The following is a 17,425-nucleotide window of genomic DNA, read 5'->3' as shown; positions in this document are numbered from 1 at the left end:
TTCAAAACTCCTCCCAATCTAAGTAAGAGCACCATAGTTATTGCCTTAAAGATACTATGTAAGACGACTACAAAAATAAAAAAACTTGGGGGACCTAGCTTTTCTTGGCACCAAGGTGATTAAGGTGGAATTCATACAAAAACCAATCTTCACAGGGTAAAATTCATCAAAGACCATCATCAAGTCACTTTAAACAACTCCAGCAGTTCCAAATGACGGCATATAAAATTCATATATAATTGTCTCTTTTTTGTTTAGGTGGTACCCTCTTGATGCCTTGTTAATATTATCTTCCTTTTTATCTTTAAAATAAAGTTAAGATTAGACAGAATGTAGAATACCTGGGAATCCTTCCGCAATATCTTGTCTATTTGACGTGCGAGAGATAATCGTTTCATAACCTCTGGCATGTACGAGTTATCTAAAGGAAATCTCTTAACACTCTCCTGCAAATAGAACCAAGCACATCAAAAGTACCTAAATTAGAAAAAAGAACACGCCCAATTAATTTGATATAATAAGACTGATTTGTCCAAGTAGAAAATGAATTCTAATTCCTAGCAACACTCACTTTTTTTTTGAAATAAAGTTCCTAGCAACCCTCACAATAGTACTCTTACCCTTTTTTGATTTATAACAAAGATAATATATATATACATATATTTATGTATATTATTCAAAAAAATAAATTCCAATGCTACAAAGGATAAATACTCTATTTTAGTGACCTTAGAGAATGATTTGCACAAAGAGGCAAATTTTGAAGTGTCCCTCGATGAAATCAATGCAATGCTACATCCGTCTGAAGAAGCCCTGGCAGTTCTTCCACTTCTGTGAACATAAACCTGACATCAAAGGTTTATCAACATTAACTCCTCCACTTCAAGAAAACTCGGTAAAGCCTCCCATTTTTGACTTACTTCTGCTGAATGTGGAAGCTGATAGTGAATGACACTCCGAACACCAGGAATATCAAGTCCTCTTGCTGCAACATCAGTTGCAACAAGTATCCCATGATCATTTGCACGAAAACGATCAATGGCCTGCAGTAAAACGACAGTCGGAAGGATAAAACTGTTAGGAATTAAAGAAACCAGGAAATAGGTGTATGCTGGCAATTACATAGAAACACTATTTAGTTCGGAGGATGCTTGTTGGGATAACTTATCCGGGTATGAGGGTATCTTCTGGTAAAAGATTACCATTAGTGCAAATAAATCAGACGTCACCATTTTGCAGATCAGGATTCTCGGGCATTCTAATATGTGTTTTTAGTTCAATTGGATATTCTTATGGAAACCTAACAATGTTCATCCTTTTTGGCTACAATAGCTTGAACACAGAAAACTGTAAAATGAACATCATAACACCAGCAATGTACTCGATACAATTTTTATCTTTTTTAAAAGAAGAATCACCATTAAAAGATGAGCATGCAGAAGATTTTAACCTCTAGTTTGGGATCTTACATTTGAAAATAAACTGAAAAGAAGGATAAATCTAAGTTTATTCTTTTTCAATGCTGAACTAAGCGAGGTCATAACCTATTTGTGTCATTTGAGATGTACATGAGAGGGTATTTCAAGTAGAAGAACTAAAATTAAGTGGGAATGGAATATTTTCACTTCATGGTGGGTTTGAAATTTCCATGAATATCATTTTATTACATTACTTCCCTTGAAGTACACAGTCTCATAGTACTAATGACATGTTGGAACAAAGACAAGTTCTAGAGAGATTAAAGAGACAGGATACAGCATGTTATTAGTACACTATGAACTAAGATAATGGTATTTTAAAAACAAGCTCATTTTTAAGAACAGATGCTTAAAGACATCCTACAGTCGGAGCAAAAACAAGCTTTAGAAAGATCAAGGTTGCAATAAACAGACAGGATCCAGCAAAAAATGGCATGAATGCAATGAAATAACCCAACCCAAATGCAAAAAGTATATAGATATTGACAGACTAGGTACTTTTAGAAGAATGAACCTTTAACCGTGCTCGCTGCTGCATCTGGGCATGTAATGTCCAGACATTGATTCCAAGAATACGCAAGATAGCAGAGATATGGCGCAAAGCGGCAATTGATGTACAGAAAATGATTGTTCGTCCTTGTCCATGAACACTCAGAATATAATACAAGTAGGCATCTTTATCTTCTTCCCTGCATCTGCAATCATCAGTCCATCAAAACCAGCATCCTACTGCAATCATGATAGATCAAAACTCCAGCCATAAAGACTCAGGTGCCAGTGCTCCTATGGGTACTAATATCTATCTGCCTAATCATTACTTTTTAGTCTTTAATCTAGTCAATAAGAGTCTATATACTGGGTCCAAATACTTTGCTGTTGGATAAAACACTATAATCTAATGAGCTTATAACAAGGTTAGTTTCTAAAATATATAGCCAAAACAACCTTAACAATTTCTATCTCTTAAAAAAGAATCATTTTTTTTCTAAAAGTTCTGTACTAATTAGTAATACATAATTGTCTAAATGGTAGTTGTATAAAGAAGTTCAAGATCTAGATGTTCAAGAACAGATTGTCCCCATTTTCATTCCTCAATTTCTGAGATAAGAGCCTTCATTATCATCCTCATACTATCATAGTTCACAACTTCTAGTTATGGATCATCAAGTGCCACACATGTACATCTTATCAAACACAAATCTGCAACCCATACTAGCACGTCAATCCTAAATGTGGAACTAAAATTGAAGAGCCTAACATGGACCAGAAATTCTGGATGCTCTATTCGTTATTACTTGCATAATTTGACTTGGAATTCTTATAAAAGTTACTTCTTGTTAAATAATCTTTTATGAGAACTTATTTTAGCATGTTTGGCATCCATAACTTGTTAATGTCAGAAGTTACTTCTGCAGCCCATATAGTATGTAAAGCAACCCTCTTTTAGAAAAAGCTTAATACTGATGCTCTCTGATTGATAAGGGAGACTTACTAGACTATTGGACCTTTTCATTTTACCTAATTGTATGTGAGCTCTTCCACACAATAAGTACCCCCTTGGCACCTTTTTTTAGCCAAAAAAGAGCAAAAAGAAGGAAAATTTACAAAATAGAATCAGTCAAATTGTCTAAAAGGTCTCAAGATCTTCTCATAAATGAAGCAGACGACCTTTGAACAAATATATAAGGCCTGAAACTATCTATCCTGAAACTATTTATCTCTGATCTGAAAGATTAGATACTAGACCATCAAACTCTTCTATTATGTTCTCTCCAGATAGTCCAAAAAATAGAATAGGTGATGAAGAGAATGAAAGCAATCAGCTTCTTCTTGTTCGTGTTAACACCAATACCATTCCAACACAAATTTCTAAGCAATTAGAGCAACCCACAACTCAATTTATGCCCATCAAGCTTATAAATGAGCTTCGTAATCTTCTCCCTTTTGAGCACCATCACCATAAGAGTAGATGGTTGGATTCATTATCATGCAAGAAAAGAGGAACCTATTGGTGACGTGAAAACCTTTTCTTCTCAAGTTGTCCATGATAAGAATCAATCCCAAGTTGGTTCCCATATAAAAAAGGCCTCCTCGGGTGAGGTTTTGTGTTTCCAAACTTGTTTCTGGAAACCTAACAAGGATGAGATCTTGGTTGTTTCAAGGGTGAATAATTTTTTTTTTTGAGATAAAAGTGTATAGTATATACAAGATACCAAAAAAAGAGTACTACCAATTTATATAAAATTTACAATCGTGTTAACGTATCAATGACATTCTAAAAATCCACATCACTAATAATGTCATGACTTAACAAAATAAGCCCAAAATAATGAGTTTCAATGGTAAATAGTGAGAGATTACAAGTTGGTCGTCATCATTATTTTGTGATACATAACATTTATTCAAAGAAGAAAGAAAGCAAATGAGTTCCTCCATTGCCATTGAGATTCCGAGTGAAGGGAATGATCCACACCCCCGCTCCGCAAAAGCAAACATTTGATATCATTGCTTCTACCAAGAGAGAAAATTCAAATCATCCTAGAATATCACTCCGAAGCTATTGCTCGCCTAAAATTAAGTATCCTCCACAAACACAACCCACTCCTTTCTGATACCTTTCCACAAATAAAAACCTTGAGCAATCCTGAAATACTTTTTCATCCATGTACCACATACGAAACCCTACTCAACAAAAATAATTCTCCTCTAAAAACTCCTACCCTCTTTGATAAACCTTTGTAACCATTTGGCATAGAGGACCCCCTATTAAATAAATCAATCCTTTAAACTCATCACCACCTAGAAGCAAAGAAGTTGGCATTCGATATAGATAAGCTGTCAAATCTTGTTTGCAAAATAATAAGGGATAAATGCTAACATATGCTGGATGATAGTTTGGAGGAAGAGGGGGGGGTAGCTCTCCCCTTCACCTACACTTGATCCATCTAATCAACTCGTCTCCTAGCCTTGGGAATAATTATATCTAAAGCTTTCATGACCATAATAAAGAGGACCCAATTGACGTAATCAAATGACTTTTTAGAAATGAGGGGCTCTAATTAATTAATACTACAAATGAGATCGACAAGATTCACCCCCAAATCCATGTAGACATTTACTTCCAAAACCCTTGCTCAGCAATAAATAAATCAAGAAATTACAATCAACACGGTTATATGCTTTCTCTACATCTGGTATACACAATATTCCACTTGCGCGTTTCTTGACAATCACTTCAACCATTTCATTAGCCATTGGCACTATGCCCAGAACCCCTCGACCATTCCCCCAATACTTTTTCAACAATCTCACTTAGTCTAATAGCAAAGTCATTGGTCCGAAGCTTGTAAATGCATCTAAAAAGGTTAACAGGCCTAAAATATTCCACATCAGACATGGAAATGGCATTAACCTAGAGAACTTTCCATGAAGAAGAGACTCCTTGTACATCTTAGACACCATGTGCATATTTCCTATTTTATCTTCAACTGATGAAAGGTATTCCTGGAATTTTCACCTTTCTCGTGATCTTCCAACATGGAGACTTTAGAAATGTTAACTCTAATGAACCTTTAGGCACCTATCACTCTATCCACCCAATGTGATCAAAGGTTAAGAACACTGGAGCCTTCTAGTACTTTCACTTTCAAGTCCATCTTTCAATTCCTTACCATTACCCTACCAACAACTTTATAGCTAAAATATCCTTCTAGAAGGCTCCCGCTTCGTCTTAGGTAAAGCTTTTTGCTTGGACTACTATTGATCGTAAGCCTAACACTAATGATTTACTCCAAGTCTATTGCCTTACGAGGGCTTCTCTCATATCATATATGTCATGTGCTTCAGGAGTGGGGAAACTCATGCACATTTGTTTCCCCACCATGACATAGCTTTGGATGAATCTTTTCAATTTATGTAGCTACTATTAGGCCCCCACCGTCATGATGGAATCCTTCCTTCCCATCTCTCTTTAGAAAGAGGTTTAGGAAAGAGACTCTACCTTTATGGCATGGTGTCCTCTTTGTTGGCCTTTGGTGCATTTGGCTAGCTCGTCCTTCAATCTTTAACAACAAACACACTTCTTAAACTGATCTATGGGAGACCGTCACTCTTTTGGCTACCATCTAGGCCAAGGTGCACGAACATTTCCGTGATATAGGCATTTTCATTCTCCACAAAAGTTGGGATATTTTTATGAACATAGTCTTTTGTTTTCTTTGGTCTCCCATTCTCTCTCCTTTCTTTTCGGGTTTGGATTTTTTTGTCTCTCTCTAAGGATGATTTATTTTTCTTTGTAGTAATTTCTCTCTTCTTTCAAAATAAAATCTTTTTCTTTTATTTTTTTTAAAAATAAAGACTTCTTGAACAAATTAATGATGTCATGTTTAACTTATCTCTAGTTGCTCAGCAAGAAGGCCATTGACAAGCCACTAAGACCATGGACTTTGTAGCCTTGGCAAGATGATAGTGCAATGAAAACTTCCTCTTCAAATTTCCTCTCAACCCAACTCCAATCCTCTTAGGGCAACCAAGATATTAAAAAAAAAAATCCCATCTAGGTTAGGACACCAACCAAGATATTAATGAGCAACTTATCTCTAGTTGCTCAGCAAGAAGGCCATTGAAAAGCTACTAAGACAACGGACTTCGTAACCTTGGCAAAATGATAGTGCAGCAAAAACTTCCTCATCTTCAAATTTCCTCTCAACCCAACTCCTATCCTCTTAGGGCAACCAAGATATTAAAAAATAAATAAATTCCCATCTAGGTTAGGACACCAACCAGCTGGCTCCAAACACATAATAAAGATAGTCTCTAAAAGACTCTTTTATGCCCAAGTCATGGGATAAACTTAGCCATTCATAGACAGAGAATAAACAAGGTTACTCCTACAGAAACAAGCCAATCTGTGAAATACCTTGTGTTCGGTAGCTTTCTATAATTCACCTAGATTTAGATCTCAGCTTCCAAGCAATTTCTTCTACTATCAATAAATTAGAGAGCTCAAGTTCAGCATAAGATCTCTTCCCTTTCGGAGACCTAAGACCAAGATCCTTCCTTACAACCAAAAACCTCAACCTCATTAAAAAATTATCTCTCTTCAAGGTCATATTATCTTCTTTACTCTATTGTTTAAGCTTGATTTTGAGATGCTTCAGCTTAGTAGCAAAAATGAAGCTAGCATAACCCCGCTAGAGACACCTCCTCCCACCACTTGTCCACGAGCCCTCGATCCCCTCCATTTTGAGCATATATTTTTAAATCTAAATTGGGTAGCTCCATCTAACTTGTCAATATCTATGCAGGTTGGATAGGCATCAGCCAGAACTACCAGAAACAGATTTTGGACAATGCCATGGTACCAGGTGGAGACCAAGAAACAGACAATTCAGAATCTGTTGGCACCTTGTGGATAACAACTCACTAATATGAAAAAGTAACTTCCATTTTTATAAAAATAACATTTTTGTCAAAACCATGCGCTTTACATTTGCAGGTATCGTTCCCCTACATTCGGTAATATTCTTTCATCTTGATGTAACTTCTACTAATAGGAAAATTCTTTTTTGATGGAAAAAGGAAGATAGTAGAAAAGAAAATTGAAAGAACAACGATAACATGAAAAAAAAGCAGGAAATGTATCCTACAGTCATCTTCTAAGCCAAATAAGAAAGAGGCAAACTCCTATTTTGTACTGTTTATGTTGTCTGAGCCAAACTAGATGTCAAATATATATTTTCTTTCTTCCTTACAATACAAAAACACTGAGAGAACACATAATTATATGTGCAAATAAATAAGGAAACAAACTTAGGAGTAGTAGGTATCTTTTGCAGTAACAAGCAGCTGGTTTGAAGGAGTGGAGAGTGGTTTTGGCTTTACTTCCATTATCCATTCTATGGGTAAATTTCGAGAAAGTACTAGAGAATTGAAGAGCTGGCCACAGCCTACTGTTCTCTTGTGACTAATATTCTTGTTTTTCCATCAAGAAAAAGGTATGTGACTCAAAAGAGAAGAACTCAAAAAGTTAATGTTCTCCAATACATCTGTCTGATGACTGGTTCAACTCTTTTTTTCTTTTTTTTTTTATAAATAAATTCAACTCTTTTTTTCCATGCTATGAAGCATGTCTAAAATAGTATCGTTCCTTAAGATAACTAAATGGTTAGATAAAAATGTCCTCTCTTTTTTTTTTTTTTCAAATCTCAAGCTTGCCTGATGACTGGTTTGACTTTTTTTTTCCTCTGTATGAAGCACGTCAACAACATTATCATTCGTTAAGATCACTAAATTGCTTATCTAATCATGTCGTCTTTCCCTGACAAACTAGTTTGAAGAAATAGATGAAATGAGAGGAAAAAAACATACTCAATAAATGACTCTTCAAGTTTATGTGCCAAAATCGATGCAGTTGTCAGATCAACAATGGCAACATTAGCTCTCATTCCAGCTCGTTCTGAAAGATTTTCTATAGAATTCACCCCCTCAGACATTGATTCTTTTGATTTTAGAGAACCACGCTTTAGCTTTTTACGGAAATCAGCAGACAGTGCTATAGTGGCTGAAAAGACAAATGTTTGTCGTTTTTTTCTTGACAAGTTCGAGACTGTCACACAATTCTCTGTATATTGAGATTGACCTTCAGTAGAGCCATTGGCCATAGGAAGCATGTCAATTATTGATTGCAATTCACGAAAATGTCCATTTTCAATCATGCGATCTGCCTCATCCAGTACAAAGAAAGACAATGAATGTAACTGCAGAATGAGAGGAAAAATGTAAGATGAGATCTTGATGAGAAAAAGCCTGCACATAAAAAAGTAGTAGTGGGATATCAACTTGTGGAATCAATGTAAAGGAATTTGAATTCTATACAGTGTGGTATAAAATTATGCTACAAACGCCATCAGCGAAAGCGATAATAGTCTTCTTCAGTGGCAGAAACCTTTAATTTGGTGCTGAGGCAACAGTACTGTAAGAGGTGATCCTTTTTTTTTTCAGACTTGCATAATGATGGTAACTTGGTGATACTTCCAAGAGGGAGAAAAAACAACAAACAGGATATGTATGGAAAAGATCTAGAATATTGTGGAATTCATTTGAAAATCTACATTTAATTTAGAGTATATAAATTGTATTAGAATCACAAAAAGTTAACCTCATATAGAATTTCGTGTGGAATTGGAACAAAGTATTCCAAATTTCATCAATTTTTATGGATTTTAAAATGGATATTCCAATTCCACATGGAATTCCATATGATATCACTCTATACCATTTTATCTAGAATTTCTACAATATTCTAGTTAAAATAAGTATGAAATCGCAAATGAACTACATCAAAATTTTGGATTTCTTCCAAACATAAGCTTAATGTGTTTCTTGATAATAACCAGACCAGATATTTATCCATGCAGATTAACCGAGACAGAGGACTAAAGTCAAACGTCTATACTTTAATACATAAGCAAGGAAATAATCTTCATCTATGTTATTATTTAAGCATAGTCATCTAAATGAAAGAAAATAAAGCACAAAACAAATCAGATAGAGCATACATCAATATAGAATAGGCTCCTAGTTCCTTTGCATAATAGATAAAGGCAGCACTGATACATTATACTTTCTATTTTTAAAAAAATATAAATATAGATAAAGACAGCACCTTAAAAAAATTAGACGCCTTGGTCAATAAAGAACCGTGATTACTTAAGTTTAAGCTGAGTTTACATATTACAGGTCACAATGCAGTTTGAAATATAATTCCAATCTACGACTGCCAGACCAATTCCTATTCAACCAGGATTAAGCTATTATACATCATAAGACTATGCACATGTCACGCACACAAAACTAGATAATGTTACATGAGACTTATGATACCTGAGTTCAATAGTGTACAGATCATAGGCTTCCTAATGATGATATTTCATTCATGTCATCCCAACATACAATTTTCTTTTTGTGATATGTTCAGAATTTTCCTCTGTTACTATTCTCCCAGAAGTACACTCACTGCAAGCCAAAATATTTCCCAACCATAAATTTTATAAGACATCACTATGGAGAAACTAGAGAATAAGATGAATAATAAGTTAACAAGTAAAAACTGGAAACAGTCTAAGAGGTAACTAACAGGACAACCGCATGCACTCTTTCTTCAGCATTTCTGTAAGGTCTCTAAAGAATACACCATAAAATTTGGCATGATATAGTACATGTAGTTCATAACTAAAAACAACAAATGAATAAACATATATAGTTATAATTTCTGGCTAGAGTTCTCAAGTAATGCTGACTCAGACTGCATGGAAACATTCAATTGCATCAATACTAACCTCAACAAGATGCTTTTCTCCTTTGGACATAAGTTCCCATAACCTCCCTGGAGTTCCAACAATTATCTCAGGCCTTGCATTTAAAAGTCTTTCCTGCTTCTCAGTTGACATCCCCCCAACAATAGGAACTACTCTAACATTGATGCCCTTGGCCACTTCCTTAAGATGATCAGTAACCTGTCAAAAGTAAAAGAAAACAACCCATGGAGCATTCAAGTTAAAACTGAACATAATGAAGTACAATGGCCATAATCAATTGCAAGCATTTTGACCGTGCACCAATAATTCCAATTTTACTTGATTGAGATATGTGAAGCCCCCCATCTCTGGAAACCAAACAAGAAAGGCCAGGACTATTTTTCAAATCAGTTATTTCCTTTGCGCTGATAAGAAAATTGTAAGCATCCAAGTTTTGTTATAGATAGCAATTAACTAGTTTTACTTGGGTTCAACTCAGCAAGCATCAGGCTTTGTGCCATTTGCGTTATCAAATCATCCAATTCTCAGGTTGTAATGATTTCAAGTTAGTTGGTTTTCCACTCCTTCAAATATCGAGTTTTTAAGGACATTCGATTATTTACCTTCTACTTATTAAGATTTTCATCTTTTTTGGAAAAAAAAAAGATTAAGATACTAATGAAATTTGGGTTCCTCATGTCAGGTCTGATTCAGTTATCTCTTTATCTAAATGTAATAACAATAAAGCCACCGTACAGAGAGGGGAATAAGACATTCTCCGACTGATGTCAATGAAAACAAGAAAACCCATTAACACAACATAAATTAACAAAATATATGAGTTGTTAATGAGTAAAGATTATAGCTCCCAATTCTGATGAAGATCAGAAATTGCTATCCCAGAGAAATATCTGCATGCATTGGCCCATAAGATTGCCAAAAAGTCGTTCTCTCTCATAGTTCACAAGAAGAAGTATGTCTATCATTAAATATTCTTCAGTTCCTTGAAAGCCATAATGTCCATAAGCTGGAGAAGTTGACATCTCTTTATAATGGTTTCACTTCCTTCCTTACCCTGTCACTCTTTAGGTGTACCTAGAGGAAAATCTCAACTATAGGAGGAGTGACCCATTTAAGTCCAAACACATTGAGCAATCTTGTCTACATCTTGCAAGCTATCTGACAATGAAGGAATAAACGGGAATGAGATTTACTCTTCTGAAGTACATGACACAAATATCTGAAGATGGAGAGGCGGTGAGGATGACAGACTTATAGCATCTTGTTGGTACTGAGTGTCTAATGCATAGCTGCCAATTAAACACCTTTACCTTTGATGGAACAGATGCTTTCCAAAACACTTTAGCAATGTGAAATTGGCTTAACAGATTTCATTTGGAAAAAAGATTTGCAAATGTATATCCATGATGATTCCAAATACCAGTTTTTGCGTGTCAGGCTGGGAAGACAGGTGAACCAGATCCAACAATCCCAATATATTTTCCAATTCAAGAGTCTCAATGTCTGTCAGTTATGGGTGACAGGGAAGTTCCAAGCAATGCACCCTCCACTAGTGGATATGAATTGCGAGATTGGGATATCATGTTTAGATGATAGGTTAAACAAACAAGTGAACTAAGAAGCTAAAGATTGATCTCCCACACAGGTGTCTTTCTAGAACACTACTCTTGATCCACCTCCTATATGCAATATGGTTAGGACAAAAACAAAGGAATTGTCTAGGAGAAGGATTTCCAAGTGCTATAGTGGGATATGGATCGACTTGCTATGGCATCTCCCTCTTCCCTACCATTTTATAGATACTATTTCTCACTCTATGCCATAAAGAACTTGGTTCCCATTGGAAACACTAAATCCATTTGCCAATAAGGATAAGTTCTTTGTTATAAGATTCTCAAGTCACAACTCCCCCGCTTTTGGACTTACAACACACTTTCCATTTCACTATGTGGTTCTGATCACAATAACTCATTCCTTCCATAAAAATTTCCTCATTTGTCTCTCAATTTTATCTACTACCATTGGAAGTATCCAAAATAAGGATAAGATATAAAGTTGTGTACTAGACAAATGCCTAAATCAAGTTACTCTACCTCCTAAAGAAAAAAGTTATCCTTTCCAACTTTGTAACCTCTTAGCCACTTTATTCTCCACCCCCTCCCAAAAATTATTGCTTGTCAGATTACACCCTAAGGGAACTGTTTGCTATATCAAAGACCAACTAATCTTAGCACACCCTATTCACTCCACTAGACTCACAACAATCTGGCCATCCGCATTAGTTCCTAAGATACCACTTTTTTCTCAAATTGATTTTTAGTTCTAAGATATGTTCAAAAACTTATAAGAGTGAGTGCTTCTCTAATTCATCTATCATCATGTTGCAGAAAAAAAAAATTGTCATTAGTAAACTATAAGTGTGAAACCTAACGATAAACTGGTTGTATAATGTCAATTGATGGTAGAGAGAGAGAGACAGAGAGAGATAAAGAGCAAGACAGAGTGAGCGTATCCGTGTCGCCGCCCTCACGGCGGCGGCATCTACATTTGAGAAATGGTTGTAGGACAAAGAAGATTTTTAACGATAGAACACAAATCGTTCGACGTGGTAGGGGAGGGCAAGGCTATCCACGTGTATGAAAACGGGAAGGGATTTCAGAAGTCAATCTTTTTTACGATGAGGATGTGAAGTGATTAATTCAATATTTCATGAAAGAACAAGTTGGAAGGGCCGCGGAGCTAGAACCGAAGGAGCAAATGGAGGACTCTTTCGATTGAGCTAAGTAGCAATAGTCTAGGACGGTTTCTGGTGTTCGCGGAAGGAAAGGAGGGCCCAAAAGGACGGATAAACCAGTTTTTTTTGCTGGAGGGGTTAAAGGCAGATGGGTGGTGACAACTGATGGAGGCTATCCATTAGGCGATCGGAGTTAAGCTTGTGCCTTCGGAGTGGGTGACAAAAAAGAAGTTGAGCAACTTGGAACATGTGACTGTCCAGGATCCAATGGCATGCACAACAGGTAAGTGTCCGGGGTGTAGTTTGGAGTTAGTGGTCAAGGTGGAGCCGGCAAAAATGTCCTTGTTTGCGGACATTCTGCGAATGTCGAGTCCAAAGCGGGTAGGGCAGATGCTAATTGTCGGGTCAGGGGAACTAGGTCAGGTACAATCCAAAATTCAAATTTACAATGTCAGCAATCACGTGACAGGTGGCACGCGGGAAAATGGATGTTTGAAACATTTTGGAACAGATGGAAAAGATAACCTGGGGCGAGTTGATAGTAAAAGATTTTTTTGGGCCAAGAAAGGGAAGTGGGTGGACCAACATGGGCCTAGTAGACCTGTGGGCTGCAAAGAACGCAAAATAATCTAGAGACTGGTTAGAGTGAGGTCCTGCCTGACCAGATTAAAATTAAAGGAAGGAGGGGAGACGTCAAATCAAACAGAAAAGAAAAAAGGTCGGGAGAAAAAGAATCTAGGGTTTGTGTGTACTCTGAATGTGAGGGGAACAAAGCGAAATCAACAGAGATTGTGGCTAATAAGGAAAATGATCAGGGAAATAAGAGTAACGATCTCTATTTATCAGTGATGGAAGCAGCTGATTGTGAAATCAATGAATCTTCCTTATCTGAATTAGAGATGTCGGATCATAGGCCTTTGCTTTGATGACGAGTTGTTCCTTATTGATGTGGAGCTCAGAGAAGATGATGCAATTGAAACATGGAAGTGACACCAATTCGAAGAGAGGATGACCTGAAGGTGCAGGTCTTCATAGATCATGTTGTGTTGGGGAGTCTGGAACAACAGTACTCTGAATGGATCTTGAAGAACTTTATCGAGGTAAGCAAATTGTTTGGTGTTACCTTTTTGGGTCTGGAAGATAGAATACTTACTCTTATTCAGGAGATTAAAAATATGTATATGGGGAGTGAGTCCGGAAAAAAATTTTATGTAAAAGCAAGTAGGAGACAGACTAAGAGGGGTAGTAAAGAACTAAAGAGGTTGCAATGTTCGATTAACTATGAGGGTAAGAAGGAGAAGAGAAAGGAGGGGGGAAGGAGTGATTCCGAAATTGAATTAATGATCGGGAAAATTACATCTTGGAATGTGAAGAGTCTAAATGATAAAAAGAAAATAGGGGAAATTAGGGGCTGTTTACAGAGATGGAAGCCGGATATCATTTGTCTTCAAAAAACAAAAATGGAGGACATGGAGTAGGCGATTGTTGTTAATTTATGGCCTGAAGCCAATATTGAATGGTGTTGTCTTCCAACTGTGGGTGTGGCTAGGAGAATTTTAATTGCGTGGAAAGGGGACAAATTTAATTGTAAAAGTATTGTGAAAAGTAGAGTTTTCTTGTCTTATCTTTTTGAGATCAATGGCACAGGTGTGGAGTGAGCATTCATCGGGGTCTACTGTCGTGGTAATAAGGTGGATAGGGGCTTATTGTGGGATAAGTTAGAGGTCTATATAAAGCAGTGGGGTGATAAATGGATAGTAGGGGGTGATTTTAACATGATATTGAGTAGTAGTGAACGTCCGGGTGGGGGTAACTTTAATGGGGAAGTTGAGGAGTTTAGGGAGGTGGTGGACAGATTAAATTTGGTGAATCTTCCACTAGTGGGTGGAAAGTTAACTTGGTCTACTTCTAGGGAGATGCTTTCGTAGTCGAGAATTGACAGATTCTTAATCTCATATGAGATGTTCAGACAGTCTCCAGGCCTAAGTCAAAAGGTTTTCTAGGGCATAATTTCTGACCACTTTCCCATCTGCCTTATCTCTGACGGTATTAGCCGAGGATCGGTGCCGTTTAGATTTGACAATAAGTGGTTGAAAACGGAAGGTTTCAGGTACATGGTGGAAATGTGTTGGAATGACTTGCAGATTCAGGGTACCACCAGTTTCAGACTTGCCTCAAAACTTAAGACGTTGAAGAATGAGATAAAAATATGGACTAAGGAGGTTGGTGACAAGTTAAAGGAGAACACTAGGGCTTATATCAATGAGCTTGCTGAGCTGGACTTGAGGGAGATGGAGGGGCATTTGTGTGCTGCAGAGAGGGAAAGAAGAGAAGCTGTGAAAAAGGAGTTGACTCACAACATGAACCTTGAAGCAATATCTTGGAGGCAAAAAGTTAGGGAAAAATGGCTCAAAGATGGGGAACGTAACACCAAGTATTTTCATTGCTTGGCTAATTATAGAAGGAAATGTAACTTTGTGGAAGAGATTAAAATTGATGGAATGGTAGTTAGTGGCAATTCAGAAATCAGGGAAAAAGTGAGGGATTACTTTCACCAGTTGTATAAAGAAAAGAAAAGGTGCAGACCTAAGCTGGATAACTTGGATTTTAAACAGTTAAAGGCTGTTAGTCGGGAGGAGATTGAGGAGAGATTCACTGAGGAAGAGGTGTATGGCTGCCTTATGGACTGCAATGGTGATAAGACGCCGGGTCCTGACAGATTCAACATGAAATTTGTGCAGGAGTTTTGGGAGGTGATGGATGTTTTTGACAAATTTCATTAAGTGGGATCATTTGTTAAGGCTACCAATGCCACGTTCATTGTTCTAATCCCTAAGACTGAGGGTGCAAATGATATAAAGGAATTTCAGCCGATCAGTCTTGTTGGATGTATCTATAAATTTATTTCCAAGGAGGATGAGTACGGTATTAGGGGAGGTCATTGGGTAAAGTCAAAATGTGTTTATGGAAGGTAGGCAAATCCTTGATGCGGTGCTGGTGGCTAATGAGATTGTGGATGACTTGGTGGGAAAAAAGAGTGAATGTGTGTTATGTAAACTTGACATGGAGAAGGTCTCTGATCATGTCAGCTGCAATTTTGTGATTTATATGCTTGAAAGGCTAGGATTTGGCAGTAAACGGAGGATGCAGATCAGATCATACATACCTACTGTTTCTTTTGCTGTTATGGTGAATGGAGGTCCTTCCTCTTTCTTTAAGGCGTCCAGGGGGTTGCGCCAAGGGGATCCACTCTCCCTTTTGCTCTTTATCACGGTGATGGAAGCTTTTAGCAGGCTGCTGGACAGGGCTGGTGATCTAAATCTGTTTAAAGGTGTATCTGTGGGCAGGAGGGAGGCTGAGGTGTCGGTTTCCCATTTATTTTTTGCTGATGGTGCTCTCATCGTCTGCAAACCTGATCTGTTGTCTTTGTTGCATTTACGATGCATATTAATATGTTTTCAACTGGTTTCTAGTTTGAGAATTAACATGGGGAAATCTGAGGTGTTGGTTTCCCATTTATTTTTTGCTGATGATGCTCTCATCGTCTGCAAACCTGATCTGTTGTCTTTGTTGCATTTACGATGCATATTAATATGTTTTCAACTGGTTTCTGGTTTGATAATTAACATGGGGAAATCTGAGTTGGTTAGAATTGGGGATAGGAGCGATGAAAATGCTTTGGCTGGGGTGTTAGGGTGCAAAGTTGCGGTTCTGCCTATCAAGTATTTGGGTCTTCCTCCTGGTGCTAAATATAAGGATGTAGCTTCTTGGAATCCTATTTTGGAAATGTGTGAGAGGAGACTTGCAGGCTGGAAAAGAAAGTTTTTATCCAAAGGTGGGCGTCTCACATTGATCAAGATTACCTTGGCAAATTTACCAATATACTATTTATTGATGCTCACTATTCCTGCCAGCATTGCCACAAAAGTTGAAAAAATCCAGTGCCATTTTGTGTGGGGTGACATGGAATGGAAGAGAAATTAACATTTGGTAAAGTGGGAGGAAGTGAAAAAACCTATTTGGGATGGGGGCCTTGGTCTAAGGTCTATCAGAGATTTAAATTCTGCTTTACAAGGAAAATGGTTATGGCCATACACTAGAGAGGAAGGAAAGCTGTGGAGGAGAGTTGTGGAGGCCAGATGGGGGATGGAAGGAGGTGGGGATATGTTTAATAATTCGGGTAAACCTCACGAGCTGAGCTTGTGGAAGAAGATTTGTGGGGATTATAACATTTTCGCTGATTGCCTTAGATGGAAGGTGGGTAACAGTGAGTGCATCAAATTTTGGAAGGATGTTTGATTGGGTGACTGCAAATTGAAGAACCGTTTTCCTTCTATTTTTGTAATTGCTCAGGATATGGATAAAAGTTATGTGGAGTCTGGTGTGGGTGGGGATTGGAGTGTGCGGGTTTGCAGGAATTTGCAAGATTGGGAGGTGGAGGATTATTGCAATCTGTTGAAATGTTTGGCTGGGATCAGAATGGGTAATCAAAGGGATGAAAGGCTGTGGACTCCGTACAAGTCGGGCACTTCCTCTGTAAAATCATTCTATAATTTTTTAACTAATAAAGGTGGTGGGGATGAGGCCAGAATTCCGTATAAGCAGATTTGGAGATTTCATGTTCCACCTAGAGTGGCTTTTTTGCTTGGGAAGCTGTTCGAGAAAGTATTTTGACTATTGTTATGCTGAGGAGAAGGAGTAACATTATGGTTAACAGATGTTATTTGTGTAAAAATGCTGAAGAGTCTTGTAATCACATTCTGTTATGGTGTCCTATTTTTTATAGCATTTGGTCCATGGTTTATGGTATGATGGGGCTGAATTGTGCAATTGCTGGAAGTGTGAGGAGGAATTATGGGTTTGGGAGGGTGTGTGTAAAAAGAAAAAACTATTAC

The 17,425-nt window shown here is 37.3% G+C and overlaps 1 protein-coding gene across 2 annotated transcripts in view; it reads right to left on the bottom strand.

Annotated features, from left to right (window-relative positions):
* Nucleotides 1-17,425, bottom strand: part of LOC110811489 (P-loop containing nucleoside triphosphate hydrolases superfamily protein) — a 37,904-nt gene that overhangs the window by 12,091 nt on the left and 8,388 nt on the right. For both annotated transcript variants that reach the window (XM_088215325.1, XM_088215324.1), the window contains exons 6-11: nucleotides 9,818-9,994; nucleotides 7,848-8,236; nucleotides 1,993-2,173; nucleotides 921-1,043; nucleotides 729-845; nucleotides 342-446 (exon numbers count right to left, since the gene is read on the bottom strand). In XM_088215325.1, coding sequence (XP_088071451.1) covers nucleotides 342-446; nucleotides 729-845; nucleotides 921-1,043; nucleotides 1,993-2,173; nucleotides 7,848-8,236; nucleotides 9,818-9,994 — 1,092 coding nt within the window. The remainder of the gene's footprint in view (nucleotides 1-341; nucleotides 447-728; nucleotides 846-920; nucleotides 1,044-1,992; nucleotides 2,174-7,847; nucleotides 8,237-9,817; nucleotides 9,995-17,425) is intronic.

Source organism: Carica papaya, chromosome 3 (assembly GCF_054855325.1).
Source record: "Carica papaya isolate Zhongbai chromosome 3, ASM5485532v1, whole genome shotgun sequence".
NCBI classification, from domain to species: domain Eukaryota; kingdom Viridiplantae; phylum Streptophyta; class Magnoliopsida; order Brassicales; family Caricaceae; genus Carica; species Carica papaya.
Note: the sequence above shows the minus strand (reverse complement) of the source record. Positions and strands in the feature narration are given on the sequence as shown.